The 24,289-nt window shown below is 35.5% G+C and overlaps 1 protein-coding gene and 1 non-coding gene across 4 annotated transcripts; one reads left to right on the top strand and one right to left on the bottom strand.

Moving 5' to 3' along the window:
- Positions 1-2,719: 2,719 nt before the first annotated feature.
- On the top strand, positions 2,720-2,839 carry LOC135630083 (U5 spliceosomal RNA). Its single transcript, XR_010493609.1, has one exon. It is a non-coding gene; the product is annotated as a U5 spliceosomal RNA (small nuclear RNA).
- Positions 2,840-3,219: 380 nt separating this feature from the next.
- Positions 3,220-20,413, bottom strand: LOC103987572 (uncharacterized). Of its 3 annotated transcripts, none has more exons than XR_001978849.2 (15): positions 19,924-20,413; positions 18,073-19,316; positions 17,786-17,964; positions 17,459-17,679; positions 17,316-17,384; positions 15,869-15,941; positions 15,601-15,757; positions 15,218-15,509; positions 14,963-15,077; positions 14,598-14,761; positions 14,265-14,339; positions 13,710-14,117; positions 13,199-13,261; positions 12,693-12,736; positions 3,220-3,412 (listed from the first exon to the last, which is right to left on the bottom strand). XR_001978849.2 is itself a non-coding variant. In XM_009405913.3 (12 exons), the coding sequence occupies exons 1-12, from the start codon at positions 20,293-20,295 to the stop codon at positions 13,929-13,931; spliced, it is 3,150 nt and encodes a 1,049-aa protein (XP_009404188.2). In that variant the 5' UTR covers positions 20,296-20,413; the 3' UTR covers positions 13,594-13,928. The 3 variants fall into 3 exon arrangements, 1 of the variants encoding a protein (XP_009404188.2); XR_001978850.2 differs by lacking the exon at positions 3,220-3,412 and adding an exon at positions 3,428-8,014; XM_009405913.3 differs by lacking the exons at positions 3,220-3,412; positions 12,693-12,736; positions 13,199-13,261 and having other exon boundaries at positions 13,594-14,117.
- Between the last annotated feature and the right edge of the window lie 3,876 nt (positions 20,414-24,289).

The following is a 24,289-nucleotide window of genomic DNA, read 5'->3' as shown; positions in this document are numbered from 1 at the left end:
ATTAAAAAGTGGAGGCTACAAGCCGAGAGACCCACAGAGCTCGCTTCTCCTGAGCGGTGTGAGGGGAGCAGCTTCGAGCGAACTATTCTTTCGCCTTTTACTAAAGAATAGCGTGTGCTTATCATCCAAATCAGCTTTAACTTTCCTTCCCACCAAACCAAAGTAAAAGACATGTCCCCAATTAGGTCCAACCAATCAATCAAATAATGATGTAAACTCATGCAAGCATTATAAATGAGGATGGTATTTAAAAAAAATTATAAAAGATAAGTGATAAAAATAAAATTGAGTCCATAATCTTCAAATAAACTATTAAAATTGTTGCCAACTAAATTATATTTCATATTAAAAGATAAGTGATAGAAACGAAGGTTTCTCGTATTCGTGTCTCTAAATCCCTTTGAGCTAATTTAAGCATGACTTGTTATGGAAATGGTTGATATGGTTGTTGTTGTTGTTGATATTGTTGACCATAAAGTCGACACAATTTGGGTCAGTCCCTAAGACGCAAGCTCATCTAAGAGGCCCATGGGGGGTCATGTATAGAGATTGGAGTGGGAAGCTGGTTCGATTGGCATGATGCCAAGGCGCTGCTTGTTCGCTAGAGGCGGATTTTGGTGTCATCCTGAGGTACGCCTTAGCCTCGTCAAGATCTCTGCACAAGCGATCAGTGTCGAGGGATGTTCCCGACCCGACCCCTATGATAGTAAAGTTAGTTGGAAGGTAGAAAATAGTAGATGTGATTGTTCCTTTTAAGTTTTGGGGCTAGCTTTTAAACCTAAGCAACCGATGGAGTGTGATCGACGACTGGTTTCAGGAGATCCTTACATCGTCTAGGGGCTCATTTATGTCGAGAGCTGGTGAGCACACCTCTTTGAGGGCGACATCAGAGAAAGACGACTACGAGAGTGTCGTTTGTTAATGTTGGAACCCGTTTGGGATAAGCACAAGGGTTTCTCGACATAGTCCCTCCGATACATGAGTCAGTAATTAACAAAGGTAAAGAGATTTTAGTAAACAATAACTAACATCAATTTCTTTGGCTTTGTAGACTCTTGATAGTTGATTTAACTAGAGAAAATATTTTGAGATATGGGTAGAACATTCTCTCGAATTGTTTCATGTCCTCCTTAGCATGTGTGAAGCCACAACTGGAGTACTGAGATAGCACCACAAGTTAGCACCACGAATTGAGCATTATCTAAGATAACACGCCACTATTAGTAGAGGGAGAGGGAATTGACGCCGAACCTCTAACGCATCAACGTACATATACAAGTTCTTACACATCGGGTCATGTAGATGTTGCTCGGCCTAAGGTACCTACATTTGAGACTCGTCCGTGCTCTATGTACTTGAGAGTTGAACAAAATCATGATCATAAAAATCTTTCATAACCTAAAAATCCCCGAGGAGAATGATGCACTCTTTCTTATCCTCAAGTTATCCAAGGATAAATCTTCTACTCCCTTGGCTATGTATTAACTGGGGGAGCAAGACTCATATAATAAGAAAGAGAACATCTTCCCAGCCTGACAATGGAATAGGCGCGAGCACTGTGTTTTGGATGTCTGAGAGAAGAGTAGAGGTAAAAAGGCTCAAATAAGGCAAGTGAGGGCTCAAGATGCAAAGTCAACCCCAAAATTATGGAGGGGGCCCTCTTATAGCCTTAGGCCATCATTTCGACTTCGAAGTCCCATCAAGATTCCCACTCAATTTTTTCACTCGATCTCCCCTCACCAACTCAACACTTAATAAATTTCTTCGTTAAATTGTTAACCAAGGCAAAAGTTGATTGACCTTTGGAGCCTACTTGAAAAATGCACATGATGATGAAAATACATCTGATGCGTCCTTCTCAATGATATTTATATCAGTCTCTTCTTCTAGCATCAAAATGATAGAAATGATATCAATGATATTTATATCAATCCCTCCTCCTTATGCTAAAATGACAAGGATAATATCGTTTATGTCCAAATCAACCCAATTAGATTCGGTTCCACATATGTATTAAGTATGATGTGGTCAAGTTAAGGGGCTTGAGGGTCCACTCGGTGGTGCCTGATGTATACCAACATCAAGGTCGAGTAAGGTTCTTAACGTGATCCTTTCGATGGTCTAAAGAGTCCCAAGATAGAAAATGAGAGTTTCGAGTAAACAAGATTTGTGTGGCCTGATAGACTTTTTATAATCGATTTAACTTGAGGGAATATTCTGAGAAATGTACAAAATATTCCCTCAACAATTGACCGCTTTACTCCTTGTGCTACTATGTATCGAGTCCTAATTGAGGCAAATATTTGCCCTATTAGTTCTCATGCCTATCCAGCCAATTTGGTCGTTGGTTGATAGGGCTACCACGTATCGAGTCCTAAATGTGGTAAATATTTACCCTATTAGTTCTCATGCCTATCAAGCCAATTTGATAGTTGGTTGATAGAATGATCCAGCAAAAAGTCGGTGAGCTTTTGACGAGAGCCTCACGACAGCCAGATTGCTCACCATAGCCTTCTCAATCTAATTACTGGTTTCTTAAGGCAATAGGTTTGCCTTCCTTTCTACGACGAGCCTTAGCCGAGCCACCAAATCACAGGAGGCCAAAGCCATGTTGGTTCATTTACCGCAAGAAGAAATAGACCCACATCGCTCGCTTTAACGAGAGCTTCGAGCGGAGCTGCTTCACAAGGGATTCCACCTCGCAACTTAAAGGTCACGCAGCTGCGTGGCGAGCACAGAGCGAACTATTCTTTCGCCTTTTACTAAAGAATACCGTGTGCTCGCCACTTATGGCAGCATACGCCAATTTTTGAAGGGTCCCTTCTCTTTCAAGGAGGGCCCGCCAATCAAAGCTTAAATGTTTCTTTCATCTCATTTTTTTATTATAAGAAATAATTTTATTTTGGCTAGTTACAGCAATGATAATATTGATTAATTAATTAGGCCACCGACTAACGATGGAATAAAATGATTTATTCATCGACCCTCGATTCCTAGAGCCAGTCATTCCAAATTGGATAATATCTGATATTATCCAATTTCTAATTATTTAAAACCATTACCCCGATTTCAACCCATCGATGGGAAAGATTGAGGGTCACAATTGATGCCAAACGAGAATGACCCAATTTTGGATGCTTTTTCTCCTCGTCAGGATTGAATAACTACGTACATGATTATACAGCTCACTCAAAAGACAAATAAATCAACACAGCGTCGAGGCAAAAGTGTATTTATTTTAAATTTTATTAAACTTATCGATGACAAGTGTATAAAGAAAAATTAAGATTATTTCACTATTTTATTAATGATAAATTAATTTTGAGAATTTTATTGTCCCATATCAAATTGACAAACAAATCTGATAGGTGCGCCCTTTCGCCCAAATTCATCACTTACAACTTCCACACATCTGCACCAGCGACAATAGATAAATAAGTCTCATGAAAGAAATGCCGTGGTTGAATGAGTATTTACACAGTATTCTCTTAATTCTGAAAAAAAGCAATGCGCCTTTAGGCACCAAAAATAAAGAAACCATTGAAAATACAAGATGCTACGTCACCGAGAACAAAATGGGCACATTGGCATTGGCAAACATACCTTTACTCGCAACAGCAACACGGCGAATACACAAGCAAAAGAGATGGCAATCTGAGTATCTTGGTATGGTGCAGTTAAACCGAATAACTTGACAGGACAAAAGTATTGTTAGCAAATGCAAAATTCTTGGAGCTACCACAATACCCCAAGTCTTCCCAGTTCCTCGACAGACATCAAGCATACTATTATTTTTCCAATTTACGAAATACTTGGCAATTCAGTTCTGTTACGACCGTGATAGTTATCTAACAATGAAAACCACGGCAGCTAAATTATCTAACAATACAACTTCCTAGAAAAACACAAAATAAAAGGTCCTTTATTTAAAGAAAACTAACTCTGTAAAGTTACGAGGCATATTTTATATTAAATTTGAAAATTTTCCACTTCACTAACTCTGTAAAGTAAAACTGCCATATTAGTCACAACGAAAATAAAAATTAGTTATTTTCATCTCTAAACTAGCAAGAATTGACAAGCAAAAATGACTTCCACTAGACACAGAAGACCTCTGGACAATTTTCCAGAGGTCTTCTGTAAATGAGATGCCAGACTCATGTACGGGGGCTAGAATGCTTTGTCTAAAACATACTAGCCCCAGAAAACACAGAAGACCTCTAGACAAGGGAATGCATTGTCTAAAACAGCTAGTAGGAGGAAATGATAACAAAAGGTAACAATTTACGGGGGCCTACTTAAACGTGAATGAAAAATAAGTAAAAAGATTTTATGAGAAAACAAGAAAGAAAGAAAAATATCAACAGACAAATAAAAATATAAAGTGTCAGCTATATCACAACTCCAAAAACCATCAACAAAGATATAAAATCAATCATTTCAAAAATTTTCTTGAAGGATAAAAGGCTATAGCAATATAAACTACATGTCATATGAGTTAAGGTTCAAATTGGTCTTAAGTCCCAAGTCTGAGCCCACACCAGGACTGCCAGGTTTGGTTTACAGACAAGTCCCATGCCAGGCATATATAATTAAGTCCCAGTACCAAGTGAAATTTCTATCCTGTTCACCTAGTTATGTTTATGTGACACAAAGGAAAGAGGATTGAATGTACAAACATTTCATCTCCAAGTTTCTGATCTAGACAATATGGCCCTCCTTCCAATCTCTACCCCCTTCCATCTTTCCAGATTATCTCTATAATCTAGTTGCAACTACTAAAAAAGATGGTGAAGATCAAGCAGAACTGTAGCAGAGAAACTATAGAACTAATCATCCAGATGCAAATGCCACTGCTTGAAAATTCCAAGTTCCTTCACACTTCTAATAAAATTACACATTTTGTCTCACTAAAGGTCAGCAAATAGCCAATAAAGCTCTCTGGGAAAGGTGAACTATTTCAAATAGTCAGGCCTGAGTCAAAGATGGTCTAAACTCGATTATCCCAACTTCACAAATAATATCAAACCTCATGTGATGATAAATATTTGGATATGCTCCTTAAGGATGACCATTCACACAGTACATGAAGAGAACGCTTCAATCTTAGTAGATTTTTTACTGACATCAAAATGGTGAGAATCTCAATGGTTTTGAAAGAAATACCCGAAGTTAAAAAGAACCTGATTGATACAATCAAACTAAAAATAGCATCAATAATTCTAGACAGACGTATATATGCAAGTTTGATTTTACATATCCTCTGTGCATCAAAATATTCACTGCATGATGACAAAAAATTTGCCATGGTAATTAAAGCATGTATGTTGATTCCGTTTTTGTGGTAAAAATGCATTAAGTTGATAAATTGCACCAGAAGCAGATACCAACCAACAGAAACTCAACTTCTCTTGCATTCAGTTGATAATGTAATGCCTGAAAATAAATGTTTCATGAATTGTTCTGGTCCTACCTACAAGTGATACCATATAATAAATCAAGACACTATCTAATACAACTCCAGCTGTGAACAGAGGTAAGCATTGGATTGATTGTTGGAGGAGAAAACACGGCACATGGATTGATGGAAGAAAACAAAGAAAGGGAAAAGATGGATGAAGGTAGAAACGATTAAGCTGCTTGAATTTTGAGAAAGAAAGATTGCACTAGCAATGAATTACAAAATCATAATCCCAAAGAAATTTACCAACCTGCTCATCCTCCAACAACAAATGGACCCCACAAATTGATGATGCTTAAGTTTCTCATCCTTGGTAATTCAAAAATCAAAGAAAAAAGAATGAAGCTTCTCACCCTTTGTAATTCACAAACAACAACAATCCGATATCACCACTGCAACTTTAGCCAAATGAAATAAAACCAAACTAGCCAAAATATATAATCAAAAAGCTGCAAGTCTGCAGTTATAACCAACTAGAGTACCTTTCACTAACAATATGTCCTTGTTAAAGAAACAAAACATATGTTCCCAAATAAAACAAACTATGTTGAGTTCAAATCAAGAAAATCTTGCAAACCAGGTTGTCTCACATAGGTGTCAACAAGGTTACCCTTGTAAACATAGTTCACTTTTACTTTGTTTACTTCTTGGAATCACATTGACGAAACATAGAGGCAAATATGGTCCTATTGAGGTAATTTGTTGAATTAATTCCCATGCAACTTATTTTCATGCATCCCCTTAATTTGTGTTCTAAATAAATTGGCTACAAAGTGAAACTTAAAAAAGTTCCCAGTGCAAGGCTCCCACTTATGCGGAATTTGCCCAGAGAGTGAAGCCATCTTTCCAATAAATTTCAACAAGTAAACAAGAGAAAAATTACATAATCCTTTTTCCTTCTCAAGGAAGGGTTCATTGTCTCCCTTAATAAACTTCAAATTAGTAGCCCCAAAATATAATGATGAACTGTGTAATATTAGAAGACATGAACTTGACAGCTGAACAACCTTTCAAATTTCAATAATAGCATACTGCAACTAGCACAACAGGAATCATATTAAGGAAATGTTTGGTCACCTATGCTTCTGCAATTACATGTGAAAAGGAATGCATTGATTTGCGAATATAAGTGTATTTGCTTGCCTCGAACCGGTTTGCAATTGCAAATGCAATTTTTGCACGCTATGGAAGAAATTTACTACACTTGTCTGAAAAATCACTTGCATTGGCATTATTCATAGGTAATTTTCCAATTTGACTATAGGTTGTAGTCACAACTGCAAGTCAGCACCCACTTTATAGGCATCTAAAAGTAATTACAGTATGGTAGTTGCTTGTAGCTGGGCATTTAAAGTTCTAATCGTGGAAAACCAACACCCTAAACTTCAATAATTCCAAATGTTTGCACTCTTTAAAAAATTAAACAGATCAAGGCAACTTGCCAGTAGCCTTGGCCGCATAAGGAGTATTAATATGAAAATAATACTCATCAAATCCTCTAGATTAGAAGAAGTCCACAAATCATGGGTCCATCCCTTGCCTCCTATTTAGCATATGATTAATGGTGGCAACAATACACAACAAAGGATGACCCCATTGTATAGAGATTCTCACTTGTGTGGGATCTCAGATTGCCATGTACACGGTCTTACCTTTGCAAGGTTGTTTCTGTGACTTGAACTCTGGCCACCCTAGTTGCAAACAAGCAAACTTGTCGTGGCACCAAGGCTTGCCCTTCTATGGGCAATACATGCATACAGAAAAGTCTACAATCCAGCAAAGACTTTTCCAATAGTGCGTCTGGTTCATCAGAAATAAACAGAAGCACAAGGCTTAATCATGAACCAGTTTGGTTCACTGAAAGTCGATAGCAAAATCTAACAAATGATTTCAAATGATTTGATAACTTTAAATTGTTTGTTACATGGAAGTAAACAGTATAAAGAAGCACTTCATGAACAGTGGCCAACACTTTCATTGGAAGTGGTCAGACAAACTCTCGTAATTATGTTTTGCTTTGGTGAATTCAGACAAAGAACAGCCTATCCACAGTCATGAATAACAAAACCAATTAGACCAGTTCATACCAGTCACTATTTACCTCTCCAACCAGAAAAAGGATTACAAATTGGATCATTTCCACCAATCTGGTTCAGAGGAAGAATAATTGTCTAACATCCCTACCAAACCAGGATTGCCACCAGGTTTTAATAGTTAAAACCGGGGGTACAGGGTAATTAGCATACCACCTAGTACCCCTATCATTCTTTTTATGGTTGTCATTCCTTTTTCTTTTTCTTTAATCTTCCCTCCCATGTAACTAGACCCTGTCTATCTCTCATTCTCTCCCTTCTCCACGTCTTCCTTCTCACTACTGCTTCGCACTGCTCCACCGCCCCTGCCTGTTCACATCCCATTGCATCGCTGCTACCTCAGTCGGACTTCACTCTACTTCTCTCACTCCACCTCCTCTGCCTCCTCCACCTCATCTTCCTCTTCTTCTCTTCGTATTCCCTTCAATCTTTTGTCAAAGCCAACTAGTAGGCCAGTGTACTGTGTTAATACACCAGTATGTATTAGGCCCATACAAGTCCAACTGACGGCCAACACATCCCTTAACAAAATTTAAAACCTTGAATATGGTAATCTATAACTAGTCAATCATGAGTTCACATAACAAAAATACCCGATCTCTACTTGAAACCGAGGTTTCAAATCTTGATCCACTGTCGATAGTGGTTGAACCACTATCGTTGGGCATACCGATGTCAGTATGCCCCCATGTCAACCAATACAACTCCCCCCTAAATGAGGGCAAAATTAAACAAACAAAAGAGAAATAGAAGAGGGGATGAGGTGGAGAAAATGAGGAAGCAGAGGTGTGAGGGAGGAAGAGAAGTGGTGGAAAAGAATGTGGCCACACATAATGAAAGGTGGCAGTGACGACACAAGGAGAGGAAGAGGAGATGACGGTCTATAGGGAGCAAGAGTCAAAAGACAAAAAAGAGAGGAAAATGTTAAAAAGAATCAACAACTATCTTAAAGAAAATGTTGGCACCAAGCAAAGGAGGCTTACTTTCCAGCACCCTTCGACTTGGATTCCGTACCATCCAATAAGCTCTACAACAATTGTCATAAATTTTAAAAAATATTGATATTGGATGAGAAGGTGGTAGATTGTACCAAGGATCATTGTACCATATCAGCCCTTTTCGGATCAGTCAATAACCACTGTTAAATTGTACCAAGGTGGTAAATCTTAATTTTTTTAAAAAAAATTAAAAAAAAATTAAAATGGTCAATAACCACTGTTATCAGTCCATAGGTGGACCGATACATATCAGCACATACCGATCAGCCCTTTTCGGAAAGAGGCTTAAAAATGGACGAAAATTCACCAAAAAAAAACTATTTTAGGTTTTTAATCCAAATTAATGATAATTTTATTGTATTTAATTAAGAAGAGAGAGTATATAAGACATAATAAATGCATAAGGCTGTTATTAACCTAAATACCCCCAATTCGGGCCTAATTTACAACAATAGAGCTAATTGGGATTTACACAAGATACTTACCTTAATCATGTTTAATCTTTATAAATATGCATTAGTATGCCTCTAATTATATGAAATGATAAATAAAACATAAAAATAAGCTAAATACCTTCAAATTGGAGATAAATTCATTAGATCTCGAGTTCCAACTCCTCTTTTATCCAAATCCAAAGCTTGATTATCACTAATCGCCAACTAGGTACTTTAATCACAAGCGAGAACGTGAGAAAGAGTGAGAATAAGAGTGAGTAAAAGAGTGAGGAAAGAGGGGATTTAAAACCCCAAAAGAGGCTCCAATGGTCAATTTGACTATTGGGGTCAAACTTGACTCGATTTAAGTCGGTATCGATCAAATTCCAACCACGACATATTCGTGTCGATCGATACAGCATGAGTTTTGATCATATCGACCAGTACTTGATCCTTTTCTATGTACTGTCCAACGCGAACTAGTCAAAGTATCAACCAATTGGCAAACCAATACCTAACACCCATTTCATACCATTTTGGATGGTACGTCAAACCTTGAACTATACCGCCCAATTTGTGTGATGTACCAAATATAATAATTAGCATTGCTTGAAACCATGTTTTATGAGTATTTAATCTCATCATATGTATCCTGATTCATAAAATAAAAAAGTTAGCATATATATTTTAATTTTGCTTAGTGTTTTCAACATTAAAACTTTGAGTTTATATTCTCCATGCTAGAGTTATGTTCATCGACAACAATGCTCTCCATAAGTTGAATTCTTGAAATGATCCCAATCCTAAGGACCGAATTGGTGGACATGGTTCACCTCCGCTTTTCAGTTTATTTCCAAGTCTCCAATTATATATAAGGAAAAGCTTCTCCATAGAGGCAGTTTGGAATTCAGAAGAAGTAATCCTTTAAAACCCTCATTTTAATCTCACCAACAGTCTACTGTTCACCTCCATCAACTAATCCAGCACTAAATATAATAAGTATTATAAGTATCAATGGCCACTTTTGAGTTCAGCCACTTCTGAAAATATTTTTCTTTCAGTCCTCCATCATACTTAATTCATAGCTCTTCATTCTCCACTTCTGAAAAAACACTTGGAATGAGACTGATCTAGGCCCTAAATATTAAAAAAAAAGTGGACCAGGCTCTTATGGCCCTGTTTAGGTCCAATTTCAGGCCTAAACCAAACAGTTCAAATGGGTTACAAGATGGTAAACCCTATGCCAAATTCAAACCATCCGAAAAAGGATGTTCCACATCTCAATCTGTGCATAGACTAGCAAACACAGGTTGATATGATCTGCTCCAAACGAAATTGAATTCCTCAATTGGGAGGATCTACAAACACCACCAAAACTAATTCATATCCTGCTAAACAAACAAACAAGCCATATTATCCCAACTATTTGGGATCGACTACATAAATCTCTTGCTGCCATTGAGCTATGCATAAAGAAATATCATTAGTTAAATTAAGAGAGTTTAAATATTTATTTATAGTTTCCAGGAAGGACTTCTAAGGTTTTCCTCAAACTCTCATTGTATCACTAATAAAAATTGTCTCACATTCTCTAACTACAAAATCTATAGGTATCGCACACATATCAACTTAAACGCTTTCTCATTTTATCACTTATCGAAGTTACACTTAATTATTCACAAACCAAAACATTTATTTTTATCTATTAATCACACATATCCATCTCGACATTCTCATCTCAATGATACAAACTCTTTGTATATATTATTTCTTAATCGCTCAATTCTCATATCCATCATAATTGGCCTAAAAATTATCTTATAAAATGTCGTATCAATCTATGACGTACTAGGTAGTCACACAAAACTCCTTGCATCTTTATCCACTCTTGTCACCTGATTTTTAGTCACTAAACAAGCATCAACATCTCCATCTTCTTAAATATTCGATTAAAGATGCCAACAAATTTTACCTATTAAAACTTTCTTTTCATAAATTTAACAATAACCTTAGTTTTTCTCTTGGTATTACTAAAATTGCATCTCATACGTCTAATCTTAGTCCTATTTGATTTTTAAAATCTTTAATTTCACAACTATCTTTAGATCTATAGCTCAAGTTCACAATTAATTTCATTTTAACTCTCATCACCTATAATAATATTATCAGCAAATAAAATACATCATGGAGATTCATCATGTACACGATAAGTTCATCTATTACCAATTAAAATTGGCCAAACTTAAAGCCAACCTTGATGTAAACCTATACTAATTGGAAACTAACTCGACACAAACCCTATAGGTCTAACACTAATGACTACACTAACATATGCATTCTTTTATGACATCAAGGAAATATATCTTTCTATTCTGAACTCGTAATAATATAACTATAGGAACTCTATTATAGGCTTTTTTGTAATCAATATAAATCTTATGCAAATCTTTCAATGAACTCATATGCTACTTATTAATATTTAAAAAATAATTTAAAGGATGAGTTTTGAGTGAAAATTTTCGAATACATCTAAGATCATCCAACACCTACAAGATCACTAGTACAAAAAAGGGATAATTTGACTAATAAATGATATCCTTGTTCTCTTTTAATTAATCTAACTCAATATTTCATTAACTATAGCAAATTTTTTAACATGTTTTACCCTAATATTGTCAATTTTCACTATTATAACAGAAGGGGGCAGCCTGATATCACAAAGGCCAAATAAATATTTGCCTTTTAACCTCTCTAGTTCAGGCAAATGGCAAATAGCCAAAAAATCTTGGCTCCACTATAATAAACCATGTAATACCCATTTTTAGTTTCAGTTAACCGATACCGCCCAATAGAGGGCGGTCCGCGTACCGATATCCTATCGGACTGGTACGTACCACCCATACCGAGCGATACGCATCAGTAAATCAAACCCTAGGCAAAGGTGTACTAGAGGGAAAGCAACACGCATGAAGGATAGTAAAGGAATAAAGTTGCCATGCAGCAAAGCAATGACAGCAAAGTGGAGGAGGTTGGTGGCAAAGCAGCATAGTGATGAGAGAGAAGAAAGAGAGGATCGAAGAAAAGGAAACACAAGAAAAGATAGACAACATAAAAAACTACGAAAAAAATATTCAAAGGGATATAGGTGCTGCTGCATTTGAGCCAAATGTACAAGAAAAGGTTCACCTCTTTAACAAGGCTCATCCATATTTACAAAGTATTCTACCAATTACCAACAGTAATAGTAGCCTTAGCTGCACAAGCTGAATAGTGAACAGCAATCCTAAATTTGTTAACATGAACCAAAGAATCCAAAGGTGGTGTTGTAATGAAATATAAAGACATGTCTTAGACACATCATAATGTGCAACTGAAACTCCATGACAGGCATATATAGAATTCCATTGATTCAAGCTTAAAAAAATTGAAGTATATAAAATCTATAGGCAAGTGATTCACTATACCATCCCAAATTTTTAACATCTTATTTGAAAATTCAAGCCAAGTCCCATCATTTGTAGACAGATAAAGTAGACCAGACGTAAGCAACAAACTGAATTGTTGGAAGGTTAGCAAACAAACCTAGGAAAGAGTGTCATGTAAATATAGCTTTTGTTGAATGTAAAAGTTTCACATAAGGAGGGATCATGTAAGTAAAAAAACCTTATCCATTAAAAAGGGAAAAGAAAAGATGAATGGAAATTACCATTGATTTCAACAGCACAAGCAATGCTTCCAGCAATCTCCCATCTAAAGGCCGCAAGAATACCAAAGCAAATATCAGAATTGAAAAGCTTTGGACAGCATAACGAGTAAAAAAAGGCAGATACAAATTACTCTTTACAAAGAAAAACTAAAAATGGATAGCATAAAACCTCAAGTTTGTCAATTCAATTTGTTCAGAGCTTTATATTATAACAGGAATTTGTCAATTCCAGAAAGCGATTTTACAATAGAAAAAGAAAATAACAGGCTAAAAGGCCAAACTACAGAGAAAGGAAATTGAATCTTATATCAATCACTATCTTAAAATCACAAGGGAAGAAAGAGATTAAATTTCAGGAAACATTAGGGTTCAAAACTAAATTTACAGCCACCCTTCAAATAAAGCTTCCTAAAGGCCTTGGGGCAGAAGAGTCTTTTGCAATCAGAAAAATGTTACTTTCAAGTTCTGTTAACACATTAAGTTGTCCATCAAACAAACCAGGGTACCTTTTTTTGGTTGTCTTCTAGCATCTAAAACACTGTTGATAGCCACATAGCCCTGGCAGAACCCTGAAGGAAAGACGAAATTAGGCTCTCCAATGCCCAAACACAATATGATAAATGAAAGACTTTGCAGGAAGTAAACAATCACATATACCACAATATGAAAATTATGTGAAACATGAAATTCAAATAGACAAGCCAATCAACCCATCAAACTGACAAGTAAATTATTCTTATATGACAGTGTGCCAGACAAGGTTTGCAAGTTAGATGAATATAATTTGCAAATCATGTGGATGCATGTCCACATCAGCAGTCTTTGCCGTTAGGCCCTAATAAAGTCAAACTTACAAGAAACTGTTTATGGATTATCATTTCTAGAACTGGTTACTGCTGAGTAGAACAGAAAAGATCAAATATCAAGTATTAAAACAAATATTCAGTTTTATATCTTCAAAGGCCATGATGAAGAACGATTTACAAAAGATGAAACGCCTTCGGCGAGTTGTCTTACAAGAAACAGAAACACATCCCATGTTAAGAACTCCCATGAAGAAAGGCTTTAAAACAAATGATCCTTTCAACTCCTCTTCAACGCGATCCACCAAGCTCCACCAAGCAGTGAAAAGACAGAATAAACGCCGAAGAATTAGATGGGAAATATCAATATAGATCACATGGTAGACTCATAGCTGAACAACATTTCTAGAGTCAGGAAAATCAGCATCTTATTTCACTTGCCCGTGATAAATGGATGACTTAATGCCTGAGATACTGTCATCCTCTTTTCTGGATCCAATACAAATATTCGATCTAGAAGATCCTTAAAATTTGATAACATTTTGGGATCCTCCTCAGAAAAGCCTGACATGAGAGCGCCGATGTCCTTTGGCTTAATATTTATCAGCAGTCTCTTAACAGGCTGCAAAAAAAAAAAAGGTTTAAATTGGATCCATCTGATTACAAACAAAAAAGAAAGCAAGAAAGTATTAAAACAACAATAAGTTGTTATATCCCAACAAACAAAAAACAAGCAGTGGTTACAAAAAACAAAATGTAAAACACAAACCTTCTTTGTAACAGGATCCTCCTCAGTGGCATGAAAATTTAAATCTTGATCAAAATGGTGATCTGTGAAGGCACCCTGTAAAAAAGAAACATTAGCCACGAATCAGAATCAAAATGTGAAATTGTGCCAAGCATATCTGTGAAAGGAGAGGGCATAACTTTTGACAGATTTGCAGAGAACAATTGAGAAAAAGTAAAGTTCACGACATGTGTAACAGATGACACAGATTCCACACTAGATTGGGATTTGATGACACATCTTTTATAGGTGTTAACCAAATAAAAATAAATCCCAATTGTTAAAAGTAGATAAGGCCAACAGATTCTTTATCACCTTCCGAAGCATCTTTTTGGGGAAAGGACCCTTTAACTCCATGTGTAGTCGAAGCATGTCATTGTTTGATGGACCAGGAAAGAGTACTTTCCCTGTGTACAGTTCATATAGACAGCAACCAACCGACCACACATCCATTGGATGATCATATGTCAATCCAAGAACTGTAGAAGAAAGAACATAATCGTTATGTTACCACTTAGCAATCAAACAAATTAGGACCCACGGCATGAATACACACCATACAACCTCAATACATGCAATCATGTGCTGTATGCACAACATATGCAAAAAAAAATAAGGGACTCTGGAGACCAGACCTAAAAATGATGTAGTAGGTAGAGAATGCTGAAAGAAGAACTTACTTATTTCAGGGGCACGGTAAAAGCGGCTAACAAGGTAGGGTGTAATCTCATTCTTACCCGCGAACATAGCATTGCCAAAATCACAAAGCTTGAGCACATTTTTGGCCTCATTTACCTGTATATAAAATAAATAAAAAAACCAGCACAAGAACAGACCCACAAAAAACCAGCACAAGAACAGACCCACAAAAATAAGCACAAGAACAGACCCACAAAAGGACACGACAAAAATAAAAAATAATGGAGACAATGTACCAGCATATTATCCGGTTTAATGTCACAGTGCAGAACGCCACAATTTCTGAGATGCTTCAGCGCAATGAAAAGCTGCTTTGCATAGGCCCTCACAGCAGTCAGTTTTAGCCCAATGTTACGACCAAATTTCTTTAGAACCTCACGAAGGTTCATATGAAGAGATTCAAAAACTAAGCAAAGATGATTCCGATACTTGAAAGATGAAAGAAACCTAACACAATGACGTTTGTCCTCGGGATCAGCGCCTACCAATTTCTTCAATATAACAAGTTCATCCTGACCTGCCTTGTACCTATGTCAAGTTACAAAAGAAAAGGTTAAATGAAAGGACACAATTAAAATTTGATTAGTTCCCTCCTAAAAAGTAGAGTTTGCTCACTGACATGGTATCATTGTTGCGAATCATTTTAATAGCCACTTCTTCAGGGTCACCTTTCCCAGCCTTGAGATCCCTAGCACGAACAACTGTTGAGAAGACGCCCTTTCCATGTGCTGCAACAACTTCATAGCGACCATCGAGTACTTCCCCAAACCTGTAACCTGCAGAAAAAAACCAACTTGAAATTATGAAAATGAAGGGTAGACAATCATAAAAATCAGAGGAAAGTATTAAGAAAAGGATGATTCACTAGAGATGTTAGTTGAACTTACTATAATAACCCTCTGCATCATCCCAGTTGTCATGAAGATAACTTCTGTCTATCTGTGGTCCTTCACACTTTCCCTAAACAAAGCTCAAATGATAAGTAACAGACAGCAGAACATAATATGACAATTTCAGTAGTACAAGCTATCAATTTTACCCCTCAATTGTTGACTAGCTTGTAATATACTTAAATACATAAATAGGAAAACAGAACTGACAATGTCCAAAACTTCATGGACAAGTCACATCAATAGTAACACCAAGCAAAAAGACAATTGCAAAAAGAAGAATGCACATACATTCAAAAACAGCATCATCAATAACAATTTAAATCAAGTATAGTGCTTGAAGACATTACAACAAAGTCTTATCTGAAAAGGAAAAGTATAACCAATGATGCCATGTGGTATTTGTTGAAAGTCACTTTTAATCTATTCAATAGATCAAAGAAACTAAGATAAACACTGTTCAATGTTAAAAAAAAATTGATAAAGCAGGGTGTCCAAGCATGTAATGAAGTCTATGCAAACTTTATCCACTCATCAAGCTATAGACATGCAAACAAAGAGGCCTCTATGTGCACATAAAAAACTGGCATCCCACAATACCCAATTAATAACAAGTATACTTGTCTACGAAAAGAAAATATGACATGGCCATATGGTCATTTGGTTTCAAAAAAATTACTGAACAACAAATCTAAAGCTACATTAATACTAAGACTTTCAGCAAGAGAAGTGCAAATGAAATCATGAGATGACATCAAGAACAAAAACCTATCAGTTAATTACAAATCCAAGTTCATGACTAATGGTCAATACTTGAAGGATCAAGATGATTGTTTAAATGAAAGAATGACCGCTATATGTTTCAGACTATAACTTCCCTTATCTCCAGGCTGTATCACTAAAGTTCTACAATTCTTTTAGGCAAACAGGAGAATATTATGCCTAAATTTCCTCTCATTCTTGTGTGAGCTTTTTCAGAATTATATAGATATTTAATAGCTGAATAATTAGACTTCAGCCAGCATTTTATTCTGTGTGCATTTTATCTCTCTCTAACCTACAGATTTCTCTTTCCTTCCACACATCCTCTTTCATCTTGAAACCTCTAGTACCTCAGGATTGCATTGACAATTCCCAGTTCAATATTCTAATTTCTCCACGATTTGTCCGTCAACCCTCACTCTTACCCAAACCAATTGGTTTTGGCACTCAAAGTATCAGCCCACTTTTCATTATTTAATATTTTGTTTACCCACCCAGAAATACATTCATAACCACTGCCCTTGCCTCTTCCACAGGAAAGAGGGGACAAGCTTCTAAAGTGAATACTTACCATTAAAAAAAATTGACTAAAGAAAAAATTTGTATTATTCCAAAATCCAATTGGCATAAAGCAGAAAACTAGATTGGTAAACAATTAGATACATAAGGACAAGAGCCTTACCTTCACACAAACTCCAGCTGGTGATTCTCCAAACATGTCATCAGTAAACATATCGGCTGATATTTCACTCTGAAGAAAACAAACAACTTAGAAAATAAATTTTAACAAAAAAAAATGTACCATACTGCTACACAAGAACCAACCTTTGGAGTACCCTCTCCAAGTCCCCCAACATTGTTCATTTTCATATCAGCTAAATCTCCATTCTGTACAGGTGACTTTCCCACAGAAAACGATGGACCAACATCAAATACATTTCTGGAGTCATCCCTATTCTCAAGCTCTTCATTATTCACTTTGTTATCAACACTCATAGCAAGCAATCCCTGTAGATTCTCCTTATCCGAAGTGGCTTTCTCAGATTCTTCATATTATAAATATGATAATTTTCATTTAGATGACAATTATAAATAAATCCTCAATACATTAAATCAAAAGTATTATGGAAGTTGATGGACATAGAGTATTACCATTCACATTACCATCAGATGAGGATTCAACTTGCCGTAGCTGCCGCTGTCGATATTTTTCCAAGATAGCCTGCCTCCTTTTTCTGCTCTCATTTTTAATCATGTCAACATCATCTTCATCCTGCTTAGCAAGCTGTTGTTCAATTTTATCTTGGTAATCTTCCTCTTCCTCCTCCTCCCTTACAACCATCATGTAACACATTAAAACAAATAAGCAAACGAGCAGACAGATAAGATACAGAAATCTTCCAAAATGTCGATCCAAAGAATATTTAAGTCATACCTACCTAATAGACTTTTGTGTGTCTTTGTCAGAATTGTCTTTCTTGAAACCAGCCTCCGAACGTGATTTATCCTTGTGATGCTCTACTTCATCGTACTTTGGATGCCTAGATTCCCTATGTCTATACCTGCTACTAATCCTATCTGTTTCCATTTGATCACCATGTTCTTTACCCTTATGAGCAATAATTTCCCTGTCCCTAGACTTATTCTTATCTCTATCACTATCATCCCGTTTTTTTTCATGCTTACTCTCCCTTAACCTCTCCCTCTCTACATATTTCTCCCTATTCAAATCCCTTGGTTTATCTCTTACTCTGTCTCTTGTGCTGAAGCTGTATTTTTCTTTCCCACTTTCTCTGTCCCAAATTTCATGCTTGTCTGCTTGTCTGTCATATCTGCTATGACTGCTACTCCTCTCTTTTTCCCTGTGAGACCTTTTATCCAACTGTGTTTTATCTGTCTCTCTGACACTACTACTACTTCTTTCCCTCTCCCTATCCCTTTCCCGACTTCTGTGCCTGTCATCATGTCTTCTTTTGCCACTACTCTCTCTTTCGTTAGGAATCTCTATATCACTTACTCGATTTCTAGCTGCACATCTGTCCAACTTATGCTGCCTATTGGAATAATCCCTCTTACTTTCCTGCAAACCAACTTGATCATCACCCATGTCTGAATGCTCTGAGACCTTTTCATATGATATCCTCTTTCTATGATCAATAGGCCTGGACTTATCCCTATATTTGTCTTCATCATGGTACCTGATGGACGCTGGAGACCTTCTAGTGTTCCTGTACCTTTCTTGCGAACTTTTGGGCGACACTGACCTGTTCCTATCAGTTGCTCTTCTGTTTGCATCCTTTGACTCCATATACTGCTTTGAGTCAACCTTCTCTGAGTCACTGTCAGAAGTTTTTTTCACATGGTCATAACTCATCCTGTCCTTTGCTACATGAGAACTTTCTTTAGAAACCGGAGATCTTGATCTTACTTGACTTTCTGAATCATTTCTGTCAGTTTGCATTTGCTTGTTGTCATTTAGTTCTAATGATTTTGTTATACTCTCAGACTTCCAGACACAATTTTCTCCATCTGACGTATCTACCTCCATCCAAGCTGTATCATTCAAACTAGAATTCTCACATGACCAAGCAAGGTCCAACATCTTTTCATCTTTCAGTGTGTTCTGCTTATGACTAAGCACCAAAACATTTTTCCCAGAACTATCTTTCACCCCAGGCACAATCTGCAATGATCACAATACATGTTGATAATTTCTTCCAGGATAGACCAAATTTTAGGTATTAAAAAAGAAAATGAACACTAAACAACCAACAAAATGAAGAAATTTATGAGAAAACTGTGTAAGTTTTGAGTTTTGACTAGGGAAAGGAAGCCTTTTCACTTTCTAATTTAGTCAGGTACTTTCATAATTATATATTGAAGAAAATATAGCATAACTGGTTTCATAAAAGGACTGAATTAATACAAGCATGAACTTAAGGACAACACATACAATGAGGCCTTCTTCCTAGCTCCTTTTTTGGACAATATGACAAAGCCTAACTTGATTCTTTGTCCATGAGAACAAGCCTTGTCACTTAGGATTTCTCTTACTGCTTATATGGGAGAAAATAGCAGAATTAAGTTAAGAAGTACAATAAATTATACATGCATGCACATATATTATCCTAAAAGCACAATTAGAAAACTAAATAAGCTTTTTTTCTAATTGCTTCATCTAATTACACACCAGATGCTAGCTTAAAATGCTTACTAATTCACTGATATTTTCTAAAAAAAGTGCGAGATCCCAACTCAGGAAGATGTATTCGAGAAAGATTGAAACGGACCAGATTGGAATAAACATCGACGCCGTCAGGCTTGATTTCACCCGATCCAGAGTCGGAAACCCCATCGGTCACGAAGCCATCGACTTTAGTATGATCAAGGTTGGCCATCTCCTCGTCATCTTCGAGAATCTCACCCTCCTCTCGCTCCTCATCAGCAGGCTTCGGAACGGGACAAGAAGCAGTCTCCGGCTCCGCAAGCCGAGCGGCCTCCTCGGCCCCGTCATCACTCTCGCGACCGCGTCTGCTGTGATGGCGGTGATGGTGACGGTGACGGTGCTTCCGTCGCTTCGACGATGTCTCGGCCTCATGATCGTCTGCCGAACGGCAGTGCTTGCCGCTTGAGGTCGGCGACGGCGACTCCTCGCTGGCCATGACGATGGTTCGGTTTGGGGGAGGGGCGGGTGGTGATGGGGTGATTAGGGTTACGGCTCCGAAGGGCGACGACGACGATACCAAAACAGCTTTGGCTGCTTCTTTCGTGACATGTGGCGATAGAGTTCGCTCCTTTTAATATGCGGGGGTGTCTCGAAAGCGTTTCGAAGGGCATCAATTTTACCGAGTGAGATTGACTTCGATTTCAAATCCTCGAAACCGTAAATACAATATCTTAATTATAAAACTTTTCTTTTAATTTCTTATATTGTAGCTTCTTTGATCATTGACTTATTGTATTAGGTAATTGGTGTCAAGAATTAATAATCATGGTCTTGTAAATTATTATAAAATGAATGTATAACGATAAAAATTTTAAAGATCCTCGAGTCGATTTTTTTTATTATTGGATAATATACCTAAAAAATCATACTAATTGATTTTATTGGATGGCACCTTTGTGATAAGTATGTTTTTTTTTATTTTATTACATTTTTTATCTAATAGTGCATTATTGAGTTTCGAGTTCTACGAACTATTTAATATAATAAAATTTTGGCTATGGCTATGATTAGCATCTCGATCTCTATACTTTAAAAAATAATATTAAGATCAATATTTAATCATAATTCTTTTTTTGTATGTGTTGTTGTGTGCAAAAAGGACATGAATGAAAAAATAAAAATAAAATTTAATTATTTTTAAATTATTGATTTTATATAAATTTTCTTGACTTATTTCCTCTTCCCTTTCTCGTTCCAACCTACTTATCTATCACCTGTCGAATCTGTTGATCTTACTCGCCCGTCGCTCTTCCACCACACGTGCTTGCTTGTTGCACCCACTCGCTCATCGCACCTGCTCGCTCGCCACACCTGCTCACCTACCACACCCACTCACCCGTCGCACCTACTCAACCATCGCTTACACGTCGCATCTACTCGCTCGTCGCACTTGCTCGACCATCGCTCACCCGTTGCGCTTGCTCGCTCATCATCCTTCTTTCCAACTTGCTCGTCGTCAATTTTTACACAAAAAAATGCCACCGTGATTATTATGTTTCATATGTGTATTTAATTATAATATTTACTACAAATGTAGCATAAGGTGTCATCTCTAAAAGTAAACAAACTTCCAATAGAAATAAGAGATTGACAAGAAATTGCCACCGTGAGTCAAACTCCGATGAGGCATGACAAAGTTCATGAACCAATAAGCATATAAGTTTTTATCATTGTTATCGCTTTCATGTTGATATGAGCTCATGTAAGCAAATGAACAAACTTGAATGTGATTTGTTGTTGTGATATCTCGATTTAACGAGTCTCATGCAAACAAAGTTACAAGAAGAAAGTAAACGTACAAAAAGTATTCGATGAGCTCCACAACAAATGGCACAAAATAATAGATCTACTTTTTATTTCAAAGATAACTGAAACATCACAACATCGATTCCAGCATTTTGTTGCCACAGATTTATTATTATTATTTTTTGTCATGATACCTTCGTAATCGGGTAAATGAAATAAGATTTTACATCCAACACAAACACTTCAATTTCATAAAGGAAAATAAGAGAGAAAAACATTATTTCTCATCATTTTATAAAAAGAAAAAGTGACAGGTGAGCAAGTGCCGTAGGCGAGTGGATTTGACGGGCTAGCAACCAAGAGCCACGGGCGAGCAGGTACAGCAAACGAGTGGCGATCAAGTAAATGTGATGGACAAGCAACTCTGACAAGTGAGCGATGGGCAAACGAGTATGACACATGATAGGCGAGTAGGTTGAAACGACAAGAGGAGGAGAAAATTAATCAGGAAAGTTTATATAAAATTAATAATTTAAAATTAGTAAAATTATATTTTTATCTTTTTCATTCGAAAAAATTAATGACGGAATTAAGATTAAATATTTCATCTTTGTAAGTGTAGGAGATCTTATGTTAATTTTTAAAGTATAAAGATCAAAACACTAATCATAATTAATTATACATAGTAATATGTAATTACCCTCGTTGTAATTCATATAAGACTTTATTAGCCTCAATGATAATGAATTATAATTCATCACAAACGATGATGTTATACTTCTCAACATGCTGAACCTTATTCACTATTCACTAAAATAAATATTTGTCAATAGATTTTAGTTCATATTTGCAATATGTAGTGTAACATGTAACACTCCGGTTGTGAATCCACAAGCACAAGGATGACAAGTAAATTGGTCTTCCACACATGGCGTTGTGTTTTACCAAAAGAGAGCACAAATCTCAGTGATAAAATAACAAGAAAAAAACTGTGAACTTTTAATTATAAAAAAAAAAGATATCATATCATTGAAAAATATTATTCCAACTTTGTTACTTATTCTTTGTAAAAAAATAATTCTTTTACAAATTATAATGACACCCGACATACTGATTGATCATTTAGGGATAGCCATCCTTATGGTTAACTTATAATTTTTAATTATATTAAATAAATAAAATTAAGATGAATTTTAATATTTCTTTTGAATTTAAAGAAAATTAAAGCTATACTTTTAATCTAAAATATTTGAAAGAATATATATATATATATATATATCCGAGCGACAAAAGATTCATATAGTTGACTTAAAATAGTTAGGTATTATAATTTTATCATTGTAATTATTTATATAATGGATCTCAAAATAGTTAAGAAATTGTAACTTGTCATTATATAATAATGTCAATAACTTTCCCCCTCGAACCCTCGCTCTTATTATCACCAACTTAACAACAATCATTCTTAAAAGAAAATAAAATATCAGAAAAAAATTCCACTTTTGAGTTTTCCCTTTTTTTAATTTCCCAAGGTATCTCTATCTTTTTAAAATTTATGGAATATCATGTCACAACAATAACTCTCATTTTTCTTACTGGTCCATTGATTTTGCTTCGATCCTTATGATGAATCAATTTAATTTGTTGATTGTAAATTAATTTTTATATAAACATATAAATATTCCTATTTCTTTGTTCTTATTTATAAGCTAATAAAGATATATATATATATATATATTAAATGATTTTTTATATATACTTATTTCTATTTTATTTTAGTTATAATATTTTTTAATATGATTATAATTTTTTTTATTATATATGTCTAAAATACTATAATATAAGTATGTTTATAGCTATCATACAAGTCTTATATTCAATTGTCTTTCTTCTTGAACCAATAAGAATATTTATTTAGTTATTTTTTATTTTTATAAGTTAATTTCTATTGTATTTTGAGTATATTTATCTCAATTATAGTGTATTCGATGAAGGTGTAAAAAAAATATATACATATTTAAAAATATTATAACTGAAAGTGTAAATCTTATATACGAGGGATTAAATCCATAAGGTATTTGGGTAAAATCTATGCTTAGTATGTCAACAAGGATATATATTTTATTTTTTTTATATGGACTTATTTCTATTCGATTTTGAGTCCATTTGCTTAAGTTATAAAATTTTTGAATGTGTCCTTAATGTTTTCATTAGATGTCTCTAAAATACTGTAAATATGTTGATAGCTATCATAGAAGTCTCATATTCAATTGTTTTTCTTCATCAAACAATTAGAATAATTATTTGAATTTTTAAAAAAAATAAATTAAAATTATATTATATTTTGAGCATATTTGTCTGATTACAATGTGTTTGATGGAGGTGTAAAAAAATAACATACACATTTAAAAATATTATAATTAATAGTATAAGCCTTATACTCGAGGGATTGGATCGATGGTGTTAATGATATATTAAATATTATAAAAAGATAAAAGGACTCTTTATTTGGGAAATCGAAAAGGAGCACTTTACGAAAAACCCAAAAAAAAGAAAAAAAAAGCTTGAAAAAGGAGCACTTTCAAAAGAGAAGTGCACTCTACATGACCCTTTTCTCCTTTGTTCTATTTCTTCCGATATGACCTTTAGTCGAGTGAATGCTTATCACACAAGGTCTCAAAGAG

This window comes from Musa acuminata, chromosome BXJ3-1 (genome assembly GCF_036884655.1).
Source record: "Musa acuminata AAA Group cultivar baxijiao chromosome BXJ3-1, Cavendish_Baxijiao_AAA, whole genome shotgun sequence".
Classification (NCBI taxonomy): Eukaryota; Viridiplantae; Streptophyta; class Magnoliopsida; order Zingiberales; family Musaceae; genus Musa; species Musa acuminata.
The sequence above is the reverse complement of the archived record's forward strand: the minus strand, read 5'-3'. Positions and strand labels throughout refer to the sequence as shown.